This window comes from Silurus meridionalis, chromosome 4 (genome assembly GCF_014805685.1).
Source record: "Silurus meridionalis isolate SWU-2019-XX chromosome 4, ASM1480568v1, whole genome shotgun sequence".
NCBI classification, from domain to species: Eukaryota; Metazoa; Chordata; class Actinopteri; order Siluriformes; family Siluridae; genus Silurus; species Silurus meridionalis.
In genome coordinates this window covers 14,813,905-14,827,962 of record NC_060887.1, presented here as the reverse complement: position 1 = coordinate 14,827,962, position 14,058 = coordinate 14,813,905, and the positions used below count along the sequence as shown (strand labels likewise).

The 14,058-nt window shown below is 36.9% G+C and overlaps 1 protein-coding gene across 1 annotated transcript in view; it reads right to left on the bottom strand.

Annotated features, from left to right (window-relative positions):
- The window catches only part of LOC124383835 (lysophosphatidylcholine acyltransferase 1-like), a 12,522-nt gene extending 115 nt beyond the window's left edge, over positions 1-12,407 (bottom strand). The window contains 15 exon segments of the mRNA XM_046846160.1: positions 1-359; positions 923-1,064; positions 1,228-1,326; positions 2,424-2,571; positions 3,117-3,242; positions 5,451-5,533; positions 5,611-5,665; positions 5,783-5,817; positions 6,091-6,149; positions 6,950-7,010; positions 7,167-7,279; positions 7,680-7,894; positions 8,795-8,934; positions 12,045-12,097; positions 12,100-12,407. The exon segment at positions 1-359 is cut by the window's left edge and continues 115 nt beyond it. Of these exon segments, the coding sequence (XP_046702116.1) occupies positions 199-359; positions 923-1,064; positions 1,228-1,326; positions 2,424-2,571; positions 3,117-3,242; positions 5,451-5,533; positions 5,611-5,665; positions 5,783-5,817; positions 6,091-6,149; positions 6,950-7,010; positions 7,167-7,279; positions 7,680-7,894; positions 8,795-8,934; positions 12,045-12,097; positions 12,100-12,169 (1,560 nt within the window). The 5' untranslated portion in view covers positions 12,170-12,407 and the 3' untranslated portion in view covers positions 1-198.
- Between the last annotated feature and the right edge of the window lie 1,651 nt (positions 12,408-14,058).

Genomic DNA, 14,058 nt, shown 5'->3' with positions numbered 1-14,058 from the left:
GATTTTGGTAATCGTTAAACATGTTTTTAAGAGATCCTTTCATTGGTTGTTGGATGCAATAAAATCAACCCTTCAGAAGAGGTTTGATTAAAAGGAAAAAAAAAAAGGGGTGGATTTGGGGGCGTGGGGAGGAAGCAGGGAGGAGGAAAAAAAAGAAATAAAAGAACTGGCTGTTTTTCCATCAGGACCTGATGTTCTTTATTTGACCTTCTTCTGGTGCTCGTTGGGGGAGAAGTCAGGGCAAAATCCATTCGAAGCGATGCCAGACGAAAGAAAGTTGCTGAAGAAGCCTGTGTTCTCAGCATAGAGAAACTCCTCTGCAAAATCAGGCTGCTGCTCAGCAAAACTCCTGAACATCTCTGCCATTAAAGTTTTAATGGGGAAAATATTTATCATTTTTATAATTAAATAATTATAAAGCTATTTCTTTCTACTTCAGAATATTTGAAGTAACTTTTCTAATGTTTAAGGTTTTGCAAGGTTGTTTATAAGGAGTAATAGAGCACAACATGGAACATTAAACAATTAATAGCTAAATATTTACATCAAAAAGAGTTAACACTATTTTAAGCAAATACATGGTAGTATTAATAGTATAGTATATACAGTTTAGTAAATCATGCATTTTTCTATTTCATTAATGTAAAAAAACTACAACTTGAATCAAATTTGGATTTAGAATTATAGCTGCATGAATATTGCAAATCTTCAAACAACAACCTGTGTTTATTTTTTCGTTCATGGTTCGACATTTCCATTATTCTACTACATCCAGTTCTCACAATTCATTTGTGCTTCAAACTGGCATGAATCTAAAACTTGCTATTAGGATATTAGTTCCACCCAGTCTAACTTGAAGCTCACTTAAAAAATTAACACCCTGGGAAAATACACTCTCCCTAAAGAAGTGATATTTACTTACCAAACGTCACTTTTCCGGCGTTTATTACGTCAACGGCACGGAAAAGTCTTGACACTTTAAGCTCCGTCACTCCCAGAGCTGTATGCAGGATACATTCCAGTTCCTCCTCAGTCACTCCTCCATTTTGCTCATCCTCAAACATCTGAGCCCAAAACCATAGAGATTAAAACGTCTCAAATAAGAAGTCACTATATTTTGTCTACAATGATCAGGGCCTGTCCTGCCAAAATGTGTACGTGGGTAAATGTCAACACCACAATCATAAAAACACCATTAACTGCATTTTGAAAAAAAATTACACTCACCGTAAAAGCGAGTTTGATGGTCTCCAAAGTTTTGGTGGGCCTGCACACTACGGAAAAGGCGATGACGAGCTCACGCACGTCCATTAAGCCCTCGTCATGCTTAAGATGCACAAGAAATGCCAATGCACATTAGTCAGATTTCATTCAATCAAAGAAAAACTTCATGTTTAAAGCTTCAACATTTTATTTTTTTTTGTTTTTTCCCCTCTTTTATTAGGCAATTAGACAAAACCAGTAAATCTTATTTCAGCATATTTTATCAAATTTCTTCAATCCTTCCATCCGTCATTCTTTCACTCCCTCAATATGCTGAATTGTCAGGATTTACTCCTTTTAAAATGAATTCTTGAAGCTGGACATGAAACGCTAGTGCTCTGGATTCTTTTGCATTTATGTCCAGCTTCAAGAATTTCTTTAGCATTTATGTATTCGCTAAACAAATCTTATTTTCGGTTTCGGAGTAAGTAGCCACAGTGGCTGCATTAACTCTAGTTTCTTTTTTTAATACCCCCGGGATTGCCATCTGTTTTCAAGTTTAATTTTAATAATAAAAAAAAAATGCGCTGTAAGTGCGAGGCGGAGACTAACCAAACTTGCTGTCTGCCACTTAATATGTTCCTGAGGGTACTCAGATTTTAACTCTGTTCCGCAAGTAAAAGTATTGCATTCGGCACGTGTGCACCAAACCGAAAGGCCTGTATTGAGCTTTTTTATGTATAAAAGTATGCAGTTTTATTTGGTCAAAGTAAAAATTTTGAAAATCTTCAGCATGGATTCAAAATTTGGAATAAGAAAATAATTGTACTTTTTATTTTCGATAAAATTTGAATTGTAATAAAAGTTGCTTTTTGCATAAATAGTGTTTTATTTATTTATTTTTAAGCGCACATTTGTATTCAAGAAAAATCATGTTTTTTTTTTACAGAATGAAATGAAATCTTTGTTTTAAGATAAACTGCACATTTAAAAAATAAAAAATAGCCCTTTTAATGTTATTGAAATCCAGAACTACACTTATCAATATATTTTTTATTTTTTTTACTTTATATGCACCAACTTGTTTTGTCTTATGGTTGTGAACTAGATTTCTGTTCCTTAAATGACAGCAGACAATGTGACAAGTCAGTGAAATGAATGCTATTAGCACACCAATTACTGATCACAGATGATCAAAAGTAAATAAATGTAGGTCCTACCTCGTCAAACAGGGCGAACATGTCCTGCAGCACAGGGGACAGCGGCTGCCCCAGGAACAGAGCAAACTGCTCCACATTCTGCTTCATTCCCTGTAGTTTGAGGGCCCTCCGTCTGTAATCTTCAATCTCACTGTTCTCACGCTTCAGCCTGAACACAAATTAATGCACTAGGTGGATTTGTGTTTTTAAAAATGTACACTGGTTCAACATTTAATTTTACTATTTACAAACCTTACTCCTTAAAAGTCAATACATTCTTTTTATAAAAACACAAATGAATGCAATTGCTTGCAGGAAAAATATTGTACTACAAAAAAGTCTTCTTGGTCAGCACTTTGAATCAGTCAGAAGTAAAGTTGTAACTAAGTTTACCATCATCTTCAAGACAGAAATTTACCTCAGTAAAAACCAACAATTTGTTTACTTCTGGCATTTTATGTTGTATTTGGGAGAGAAAAGCAGAGACTGGTAAAGAAATAAAAGTTTATAGCTGCTATAACGCAAGCTTAGAACAGAAGTTAAACACACAATGCGTTGTAAAATGGTGTTTTATAGGAGGAATAAACCACTTGTGTTTACAAGCTTAAGTGCTTCAGGGTGGTGAAATTAACCTTAATTTATTGCACCTCTGAAAATGTTTTTATTCCCCATACAAAATCAATGAGTCATTAAATGTGTGCGCACGTGTCTTACCCCAGTCTCCGGACGAGTCTTGCAAACTCCAGCATACTTGTGTCCACCGGTAGTCTGAGCTGTCCCTCCGCCATGGCCAACTGACAATCCTCAAATGAGTAATCAGTCACCGGGACATGCAGCGCCCTACACACACACACACACACACACACACACACACACACACACACACACACACACACACACACACACAGGAATTCAAAATCACATAATATACTATACAAAATTAAATAGTAAAAATAAAAAGAAACACACTGTTGTAAGGCAACACACACAGGAACTGAGGCTAATATCTTTCTTTCGGCTTCTCCCATTAGGGGTCGCCACAGTGGACCATCTGCATGTTTGATTTGGCATGTTTTTACGCTGGATGCCCTTCCTAACGCAACCCTCCCCATTTATCCGGGCTTGGGACCGGCACTAAGGCTTGTGCAACCCTAATGGCTGGGGTTGGTTCCCTGAACGAGGATCGAACCCGGGCTGCAGCGGTGAGAGCGCCGCATCCTAACCACTAGACCAGCAGGGAACCTTCAGGAACTGGAACTGAGGCTAATCATTTATTTAATTAGAAAGACTAAGAACCATCCAAAACATCAACATATACCTCAGCGGTGTTGGCCAAACAGAGGGAGAGATTCAGTAAAGCTAAAATTAAACCCATGCCAGCTTACACAGATAGATGTACATTAATTTCCGGACTAATAAACGCACCCAAATATAAGCCGCACCCACTGAATTTTACGAAGATTTTTATTTTGAACATAAATACGCCGCACCTGTGTATAAGCCTACATTCCTACATTGAAACTGTTGAACTTTACACAGGCTTTAATGAAAGACAGTGTCTGTTACACGGCTTGTATCTAAACAGTAGCCTAACAAGAAAGTCATTGTTCACTGTCTTCCTCCTTCCTTTCACAACAATTTCTCTCTGTTGTGCGTTTAAAAATCACCATCGGTGAATCTTTTCTCCCGATGCCGTGCAGCTCAGAACACAGGTGAAGTGTGTTTTTTCATGCCCGGTTGTTTTCAGCGTGACGAATGATTCGCATTTCCTGTTGCCAGTCCGAGTGAGAGGCAGGTCAAACATCAGAGGAACCTCATCCATATTTATGATGTGGTGCGGCCCGATTCAGTGGGAGCGCATCTGATTTAATATAAAGAGTTTCATTGGTTCACCTGAACCCGTTCAGCAGTTTCATTGGTGTAATGTTATGGGGTTCAGTTTTTTTGGCTTGAAGTTTGTGAAACCGGGAAAAACCCAGGAAAAATCCATAAATTAGCCGCTTCGCTGTTTAAGCCGCGAGGTTCAAAGAGTGGGAAAAAAGTAGCGGCTTATAGTCCGGAAAATACGGTATATAAAGCACAAAACTATAAACACCCCAAATCCATCCTGAATCATTGGAAAATCATAAGAAAAAACATAGCATGACTGCTAAACCTAAAATAGTTAAACAATAGTTAAAGACCCGTTAAGTTAAACTAAAAACAAGAAAAATTATTTATCCCAGGACAGCTAGCTAATGACTGAAGCTAACAATTTAGCTTGGTTTTATATAAATATCAATATAATGTGGAAAATTTTAATCTTCAGTGATATTTACCTCAAATGGAAAAGCATAATAAAATACTGTGTGACTACAAATAAACTCTGTCACTTGACCTAACTGTCATGAGTAATGAATTTAGATACGACAAAATAGTTTTTTTTCCATTTGTGAAAACATTGCATTTAGACAATCATGGAAGCTAACATTTTAGCTAGCAGTTATGCAGTCATGAAGGATATTATATGAATCATTTAAAGGCAGAAAGAACATGAAACTGAGACAGAAGTCTATTTGGCTTCAATGTAACTTTAAAAGAGATAAACAGAGAGGCTGCTAAGGGGACAACTGTTAACATGCAAGTACAAACAGGAACTAACATGTTTCTATTGAACACTGACTATCACGTCCGCATTTCTGTTCACTGTATAGGAAAATCTACAAATCTTAAACTGCATCTTAACCTGCACCTGTGGCAGGACACACTCCAGCACCAGTACACAATCTATAGCACTGAACTGCAACATGCCACAAATTGTCCCTCCAGCTTTACAAGGACACACACAGGAAGAAAAACAAATCACACTTCCTTTTAGAGTATACAGCACACACTTTACCTCTCACACACACAGAGGAAGAGGGAAAAAAAAAAAAGTTAATGAACCTAAAAATACTTAGACGTCCTTGAGTGTGCACGCACACAAAACCACATGAACCCTGTACATGTGACTATGATTAGAGAAAATGTCTATGTCTCTCTCCCTTTCTCTCAAACACACAGTCTTACTTGGCCATGATCCGGCGCACATTCTGAGCAAACAGTTGTGGGTTCCTCGACTCCTCCTCACTGGGGGTGTAGATTGGGAGGAACTGAAACACCACGACAGCATGATCAGTTTTCACACGGTATCAACTGATACACACACATGCATCAATACTGTACTTACCTCAATCTCAAGATCATTATGGAGTTGGCAAAGAGTGAGCCAAAGAATCTTAAACCTGAGATTTAAAATAATACATACTAAACATTAAAATCAATATAAACTGTTTTTCATGCATCAACTAAAACATCTTCAATTTGATGATTTCTGATAAATAAACAAAGCAGGTACTCACGCTCCTGGACCTTGCCACGTCCAAGTTATCGTGTCCTAAAGAGAGACATAGCATTTATTTTATAAATGTTTTGTATACTATACAAGCATACTAACTGGGTACGTAATATACATAGTATCTATTAAATGTTACGATATTTAGCATTATGCATCAGTATTAGTCTATTATATGATAATTAGCATTGAACAATGTAGTGTGTACTAACTGATCAAATAATACATGCACAAACATGTTAGATGATTTTTAGTCTTTATTATTTTAATGCTTTATTTTTATTTATTTTTTATTTTAATGCTCCCTTTTTTTACCAGCGGATTGGAGTAACGAAGAACAGCCGGCTGTACAGGCACTGCTGGAATAAAAGCACCTGTGGAACAGAAACAACACAAATGATATAAATAAATACATCACTACCAAAGCAGAAATAGCTGATTTCATAAGGTCGTTATAGTGTTAATAGTTTAACTACAATTCTCAGTGACAGTTAACAAGACATTTATCAATACTACACTTCATAATTTACTAAACAAAGCAATTACAACTAGGTATATTAAGCTAATTATTATAAACAGCTACCAATGCCAAGTTCCTTGCAAAGCTACACAGACAGTGACATTTTGTTAGGTTAAAGACACTTGTTTATCGATTATAAGGACTATTAGTTGCTACTGGTTATTTTTGTTCGCATACAATTATACTGTTATTTCATCCTTCCATCCAAAAGAAACACTTTTGTGCTTTTTTTTTTTTAATAAATATTTTTGGTGCCTCTGGTTATCTCTCAGAGATTTGCACAATATCTCATGGTCAATTGTTGAAAGTCTAAGAAATCATCACTGCAACCAACAGATGAACGGATCTGAATTACATCTAAACTGTATTTTCTATTAATTGTTCTAACAAACAAATTTATAAGAAGCATAAGAATTGGAGGCAGAGGCCTATTTTTGTAGCTTTTAATTTACTTTTCACCATTTGAGCATATTTTAGCTCAATACGCCATATAATAAATAATTCCCTGACACTTAAAATGTATCAATTGAATAATTAGATAATTAGATAAACATTGTTTGTGTTCAATGTTCTGTAGTTATAGAAGGAAGAAAGTGCACATGCTGTATAAGTGCTGACACACTACCATGCATGCATGCACGTGCACACACACACCTGGTTTAAATGTGATGAGACAGGACCTGTTGGTGCATGTCCCCTCAGGAAAGATCATTATCTGTGAATAATAAGACCATAAAATCATTTTTTTTTTATTAATAATAAACAATACGCTCTTTTTCAAAAATGTATTCTATCACATCACACAAACTTTTCCCCCGTTAGGGTGCATGTTTGAAGCTTTAAGTGGGAGGAAAAAGAACAGTCAAGCTACCTGAGGCCACACCCCTCCAGACTGAGCCCTGCGTTTGATCTCCTCTACTGTTTTCCGGCGCGAGTCCTGATCCGACCTCGACACAAACACGGGCCGGATGTACTTTATCAGGGCTAAGACAAAAAAAAAATGTACATGTAAAAATACATTTTAAAAGATACTTAAAAAAAAATGTAATTACTAAGATATTAGAGGAACAACGCTCTCATCACTCTTAATAAACGGATACGAATATTCATGAAAATGCAACCCCCACTAATTTATTTATATTGGCAAACATACCTATATTTTATATACATGTGCATTTCTTCTACATATATTAGCATATTATCGTAACCATGACAACCACCTGTTCAGCACTACCAGCCAAGCTTGTAATATTACCAAAGCAAATGGCAATTTGCATATAAGATTCAAGTGTTTAGCAACATCACAATTAAAAATAAAAAACTAATTTATTGCAGGTTATAGAGGAATCTCAGATACTTCTTGTGTGCATGCATGTGTACTCACTCCCCCACAGTGGTATGTCCTTGCTCTCAGCCTTCATGACTATGGAGGCCATAGTCATGGTAACAGGCATGGCGTCAAAGTAGGATGAGTGTGGTGCAAGGGTGATGATGGGTGCCTGTGCAGGCAGTGCCCGGCAACCTTTGACCCTGATCCAGTGGAAGCCACCTGCAAACCACATGGCCCGCATGATGAGGCGCAGAATGACGTCCACCACCCTAAGGAAATGCAGATGAGGACAAAAACTATTATGTTTGTGTCATTGACCTGCCTGTAACCTAGAGAACATAGAAAGAGAACGCTCTTCTTTTAGATACGCAAGGGACTATGATAGCATGATATGTGTTTGTGTGCATGCACACACATGCAAGTTCAGCAGATCTACATTTTTAACAATGAACCACACACACTTCTAAACCACTCATAGCACAATAGGAATAAATGAGAAGGTCCAGTGAAGTCCAGTTCTAGGATATAATTTCCATTGCATTACTTTGGGTGTTCATTCATCCAGTTTAAATTTTAGTCTAATTAAAACATTACCCAGATGCTTCTTCTGAAAATATTTATCAATCTCAAATCTCAATCCCTTTTTACAGTATATCTGTGAAAAAGTATGAAAAGCTAAAAAGAAAAATGAAAAAGAAACGGGCAATAAAAAAAGAAAAGAGATCAAAGTACAAAAAGGCAAGAAAAAAAGTAAATGTAATGGAAAGACAAACAGAATAAAAATAAATAAATAAATGAGTTGAAAACATTTTTTGTGTTTAAAAAATTGCAAGGAAGCGAAAAGAAAACAAATCTGAAAAAGTTGCATGACAACAGCAACCAGCATCCACAAAAATATTATAATAACCGTTGAAGAAAATATATTCAAAAAGCATGCATTAGAGAATGGGAAAAAAAAATACAAAACCGAAGACAGAGTGAAAAAAGAAAGAGTATTGAAGGGCAGCAGAGTAATCCAGAACACCAAGGTAAATATTTATAAGTAAATAGTCATTACAGCTGTGAAACATGTTGACAGCGAAGGAGTATGATGCCATCATCATGAAAGCTATGATGTTATCGAACGAGTGTAGAAAATACTGTGTGTGTATGCATGCGCTCTTGTTCACCTCCTCCACAGGCACTGATGCTCCACGATGATCTCGCTGCGTCCTACGGTGGCGATAAAGGCGAAGGGCCATGCCAATAGCATCATGAACGCAGCAAAGAAGAGGCGCACAGGAAACAGGGTCAACGTCATCACACCCAGCTGTATACACACACCCACACACAATATTACATATGTCCTTTTTTTTTTAATTGTAAATATTGCACATGTACAAGATTAGAAATAATTAGAAATAATTTGTAATAATCTGAGAAAGGATTAAAATAAAAGCCTTTCTAGTGTTCAATAAAAATCAATGAAAAGGAATAGAGTGCATTGGGCTCGTGGTCCAAACTAAGCGCTTGACTCTACATGAAACCACTTTCGGTTTATTCAGGACGCTTATCACTAAGGCTCTATAGAAGTGACACCGTTATCTCTAAAGTAAATTTACTCAAGATAACGGCCGGGCTTTAAAAGTGTCACTAGCTGACTGATAGCCTTCTGTTAAAAGCAAATCATAGCTTCACAGTAGATAGAGACAGAATTCAAGTATAAACCAATATTAAAACACACAACATAATCAAAATATCATTACAATAATTTGTTTTTAAAAAAATATCCTTCTATCAAAGACAGAGTTATTCATTTTTCTATTTCTGATGAACAGATGCACCTTTTTATAAAAACATTTTTTCTAACCTTTTTAATAGCAAAGAATGTAATGGTATGTGAAAGGAAGCAGCTTGTTTGCTAATATTGGTTTGTTTTTACCTTTGTAGCATTTATTAAAATGGTCTCATGTATTTTGTAAATTTTTTTTAAATGGCAAATTTTGATACATCCTGTATCCTATGAAGGCGTGATAATGCTATATTGCACCCTCCCTTTAAGACAACTACAGTGTTTGCTGCTAGCTCTTCGTGTTTGGACACGTATTTACACTTTCCTGAAGCTTCAGGAATCACCTTCCCTCCTTTTTCTTTTTGAAAACCTAACAGCCTTTCTTTTTCTTTCCATGGGGGAAATATGAAAGGTTCCTAGAAAGCTGATCTGTTGCTTTGTCTCTGCCCCAGATCTTTTGTTTGTTTGCTGTAATGGGCGAGACGTGAATGAAAAGCCGTATTGCGCAATTGTGTGGTCGACACGTCACCGCACGAAACATGGCTTAACGTGGCACGAAGGATAGTGAGAATAAAGCACTGAAAAAAGTGAGGGAAAAATTAAATCTGCCTGATGATCCATGATGATCCATTCTTAAACCAAATTTTTATGCACATCTCCCGATCTTCAAAGATGTCCCCTATATTCAATTCTATCCACTATCTATCCATTCTCAAATCTATCCACCATCTATCCAAAGACTTTGGATGTTTATTCATCCAGTTTAGACTTTGTCTCATTAAAACATCAGGTTGCTTCTTCTAAGAATTTTTATCAACTAGTAGATTAGTCCTAAAAATCAAGTTTAATCTCAGATCTTTATTTATCCCTTTTTACATTATAACTGTGAAACACCAAATGGAAACACCAGAGGATGGGTAACTTCTGAGGGTAGAGAAGTTGATAGATGGTTGTGAAGATGGATAGATGGACATGTGAATGAATGAAGATAGATATGAAAAACTAAAAAGAGGAAAAATGGAAAAAAGAAAAAACGCAAGGGAAAAGCTAACAGGAAAAAATAAGCTAAGAAAATCTAAATAAGTAAAAAAAAAAAAAAAAAAAAAAAAAATTTAAACAGAAAAAGAATAAAGAATAAAGCATTGAAAAATGTAAGGGGAAACATGAAATCCGTCACATGATCCATCCTCAAACCAAAGTTATATGCACATCTCCCCATCTTCCAAGATGTCCCCTATATTCAAATCAATCCATTCATCTCTCCATTCTCAAATACATCTACCCACCCATCTACCCATTCTCAAATCAATCCATTCATCTCTCCATTCTCAAATCTACACAATATCGCAGCCTCAAAGCATTCCATCAATCACTTTCCATTTTTTAATGTATCTATCCACTCACACATCTATAATCTAACCATCACTCCATCCTCATAGCAATCTACATTATCTATCCTTCATTCCTTCACGTGTCCATCTATCCATCTTCACAACCATCGATCAACTTCTCTGCCCCCAGAATTTACCCATCATCTGGTGTTTCCATCCGAAAGACTATTCATTCACTTTCATCCATCCACCCAGTTCTCCATCCATCCACCCAGTTCTCCATCCATCCACTCTTTCAAGTTTCGTTTAAAGTCCAACATCCACAGAGATGCTAGTTAATCTTTTAGCTAGCAACATCTCCGCTTTCTAAAACAAACAAGCAAAAAAATCTCTAAAAGCAGAACAAAACAACCGACTACGATTTTGTTTCCTGTTTCTAAAACTTCCTGTTTTGCTGAGAAGTCGGGATTTATTTAGCTTTTAAATCCTCTTAAAACAGCTTACACACAAGGGGTCAAACGTTAGCTAGCAAATCGGTAAAGCTAGTCGAGGCGAGAAAAGGCCCCGAGTCAAACCGTTAAACACAATTTTAAATAAGCTGGGGGATGAAATGCACAAAACATCAACGAGTAAGGTTTCCTATAAAGAAAATAAAAATCATTTGAAACGCTCGAAAATATGCATTAAAATTGCATTAAAAGAAGAGTTGGCGCGCTCTAGCTAACTCAAATTAGCTCAAAATTAGCATGAAGCCCACAGCGACTGAATGTTGTTAAAAAACTGTTGCGTTTTGAAACTAAATAAATAAATGTGTGCCGTAAAGTTAAGCGCATCTTGTGCATTGCCATTAAAGCACACATCATCACAAAAATCGTGAAGAGGAGTAAATGTAGATTAGTAACTCCAACACTTAACAATGCCTGTTGAATTCAGTGTTTAAAACTCAAATGATATTTTTGCTTTAAATTCTAAATATGATTGAATCTAAACTGCTGTGTGCATTTTTTTTTAATTATTATTAAAAACGACATGAAGGAAAGATGCAAATTGCAATCCAATTGAATGGAGTTAAACATAAAGAGCAATGCAAATAATGTTAACACTGATTTAATGAGGACTGGATTTATAATACGTATATATTGTTTTATTTAGAGAGAGAGAAAAAAGGAGAAAGACATGTTGCTATTTGCACGTGTATAAGGTAGTATAGCAGGCAGGAAGGCTAATCTGTGATGAAGCAGGGTGCACAGTTTTGCACATCTTTTGCATGGAAAAGCATCAGTAGAACAGCTCAATATACAGCCCTCAAGTGCTCACCTTGAGTGTCTGGAGTGGTGTAAACCTTAACTCGTGTACAAACGGGTTTTTAAAGGAAGAGCCAGCTCTTTTTCTCCATCCTCTCCATCCATCCCGCATCGCTTTCTGCAGTCCGGCAACCTCATCTTCAGCTCACAAAAATCCCCCCCTCCCTCACCTCCCCAAACAACACTCGGTTTAGTACAAATGAGCGTCTTTTCCACTCCTGGTGTTTATCTGGGTGTCCTTACAGGTGAGGGAGAGTCTGATATTAATCGGATCATGTGTTTCTTGTGCGCAACAGCCTCTAAAATCTCGCTGGATTATCAGACACAGATACAGACACGGCGCAGACTCTGGCCTGGGTGGAAAGAAATTCAACTGCGCATGCGCCGAGTTCTTCTTCTTCTCTCTGTGGCTGCGTCTCAAATCGAAGCCATTTTGTGGCACGCTGTAGTAACGTGCCCTTGTGGCCTTGCCCTTACCTTGTGCCCTGTCACCATCCTGCAAATCTCCAACATTGACAGCAGGAGAAATGAATCTTAAATTTGATGTTTTCAAACAAATGCTGTCTTAAATGTATATGTCCAACCCCCAGATATTGCTCTACAGTAACTCATTAGCATCGGTTTTTTTATTTATTTTGTATTTTTTTTTTAGGTCTGTCTTACTGCAAACTTCAATTTTCGCTTATCTGGAATATTTGTTTGACATTTATTAATTAAGGAGAGGACATAGTTTGTGTTTTGTTAGAATAACTGAGAATTCTTCCTTTAATATGTCTATAATTAAAAAAATCTATAATATTAATATAGCCACTATTGAGACCTCAAATATATCCTCAAATCAATCCACTTATCTTTTCATCTCTATCCTCAAATGTATATTATCACCTATCCCTCCATTTTTCAAATCTGTCAATCCAACCAGCTCTCTATCCTCAAATCTACCCATTAATATCCCCTCTTCAAACCTTCTATAAATCACTTTTCATCCTAAATATATTTATCTAGGCACATATCTATATATCCAACCGTCACACTATCCTAATATCTACAGTATCGATCCTCCAGTGATCCATGTGAGTATCTCTCAATGTTCAAAGCCATTCACCAATTTCTCCACCCTCAAAGTTATCAATTCTCTAGTCTTATTATAGTCAAACTATCGATATGCTATTTTTATTAATGGCATTTCGTCCTGGCTACATCAATATCATAATGGTAAAAGTAAAAATTTAGTGGTGAGAAATGTTCCACTGTGAAAAAATGACTATCTATAAACTCTTGTCTATTTTAGATAGTTCACTTAGCTGTTGTCAAATTCATATAATTATGTATTTATTAATATTAACAATTTGCTGCAATTTAGGTTTGTGATTCGCATATTTGATTTAGCACATTGTACGCTGGATGCCCTTCCTAACGCAATCCTCCCCATTTTTCCAGGCTTGGGACTGGCACTAAGAGTGAACTGGCTTGTGCAACCCTAATAGCGTATGGCAGGGTGCCAAGAAAGGAGTTGTGGTATTGTATAAGGAAGTCAAATGTGGCAGAGAAATATGTGAGGACGGTGCAGAACATGTACGAGGACAGTGTGACAGCAGTAAAGTGTGCAGTAGGAACGACAGACTGGTTCAACGTGGAGGTGGGACTGCATCAGGGATTGGCTCTGAGCCCTTTCTTGTTTGCAGTGGTGATGGACAGGTTGACAGACGAGGTCATACAGGGGTCTCCATGGACTATGATACAGGTTGCAGTTTGAGAAGAGCTTAGAGGTGGAGGTGGAAGTACATGCTGGAGAGAAGGGGAATGAAAGTCAGTAGGAGTAAGACAGAGTACATGTGTGTGAATGAGAGGGAGGGCAGTTGAGTGTTGCGGTTGCAGAGAGAAGAGGAGGTGAAAGTGGTTGAGTTTAAGTACCTGTGGTCAACTATGCAAAGTAGGATGGAGTGGGTGAAGAAGAGTGGCAGGAGTGATTTGCGATATAAGAGTATTTGCAAGAGTGAAAGGGAAAGTTTATCGGACTGTGGTGA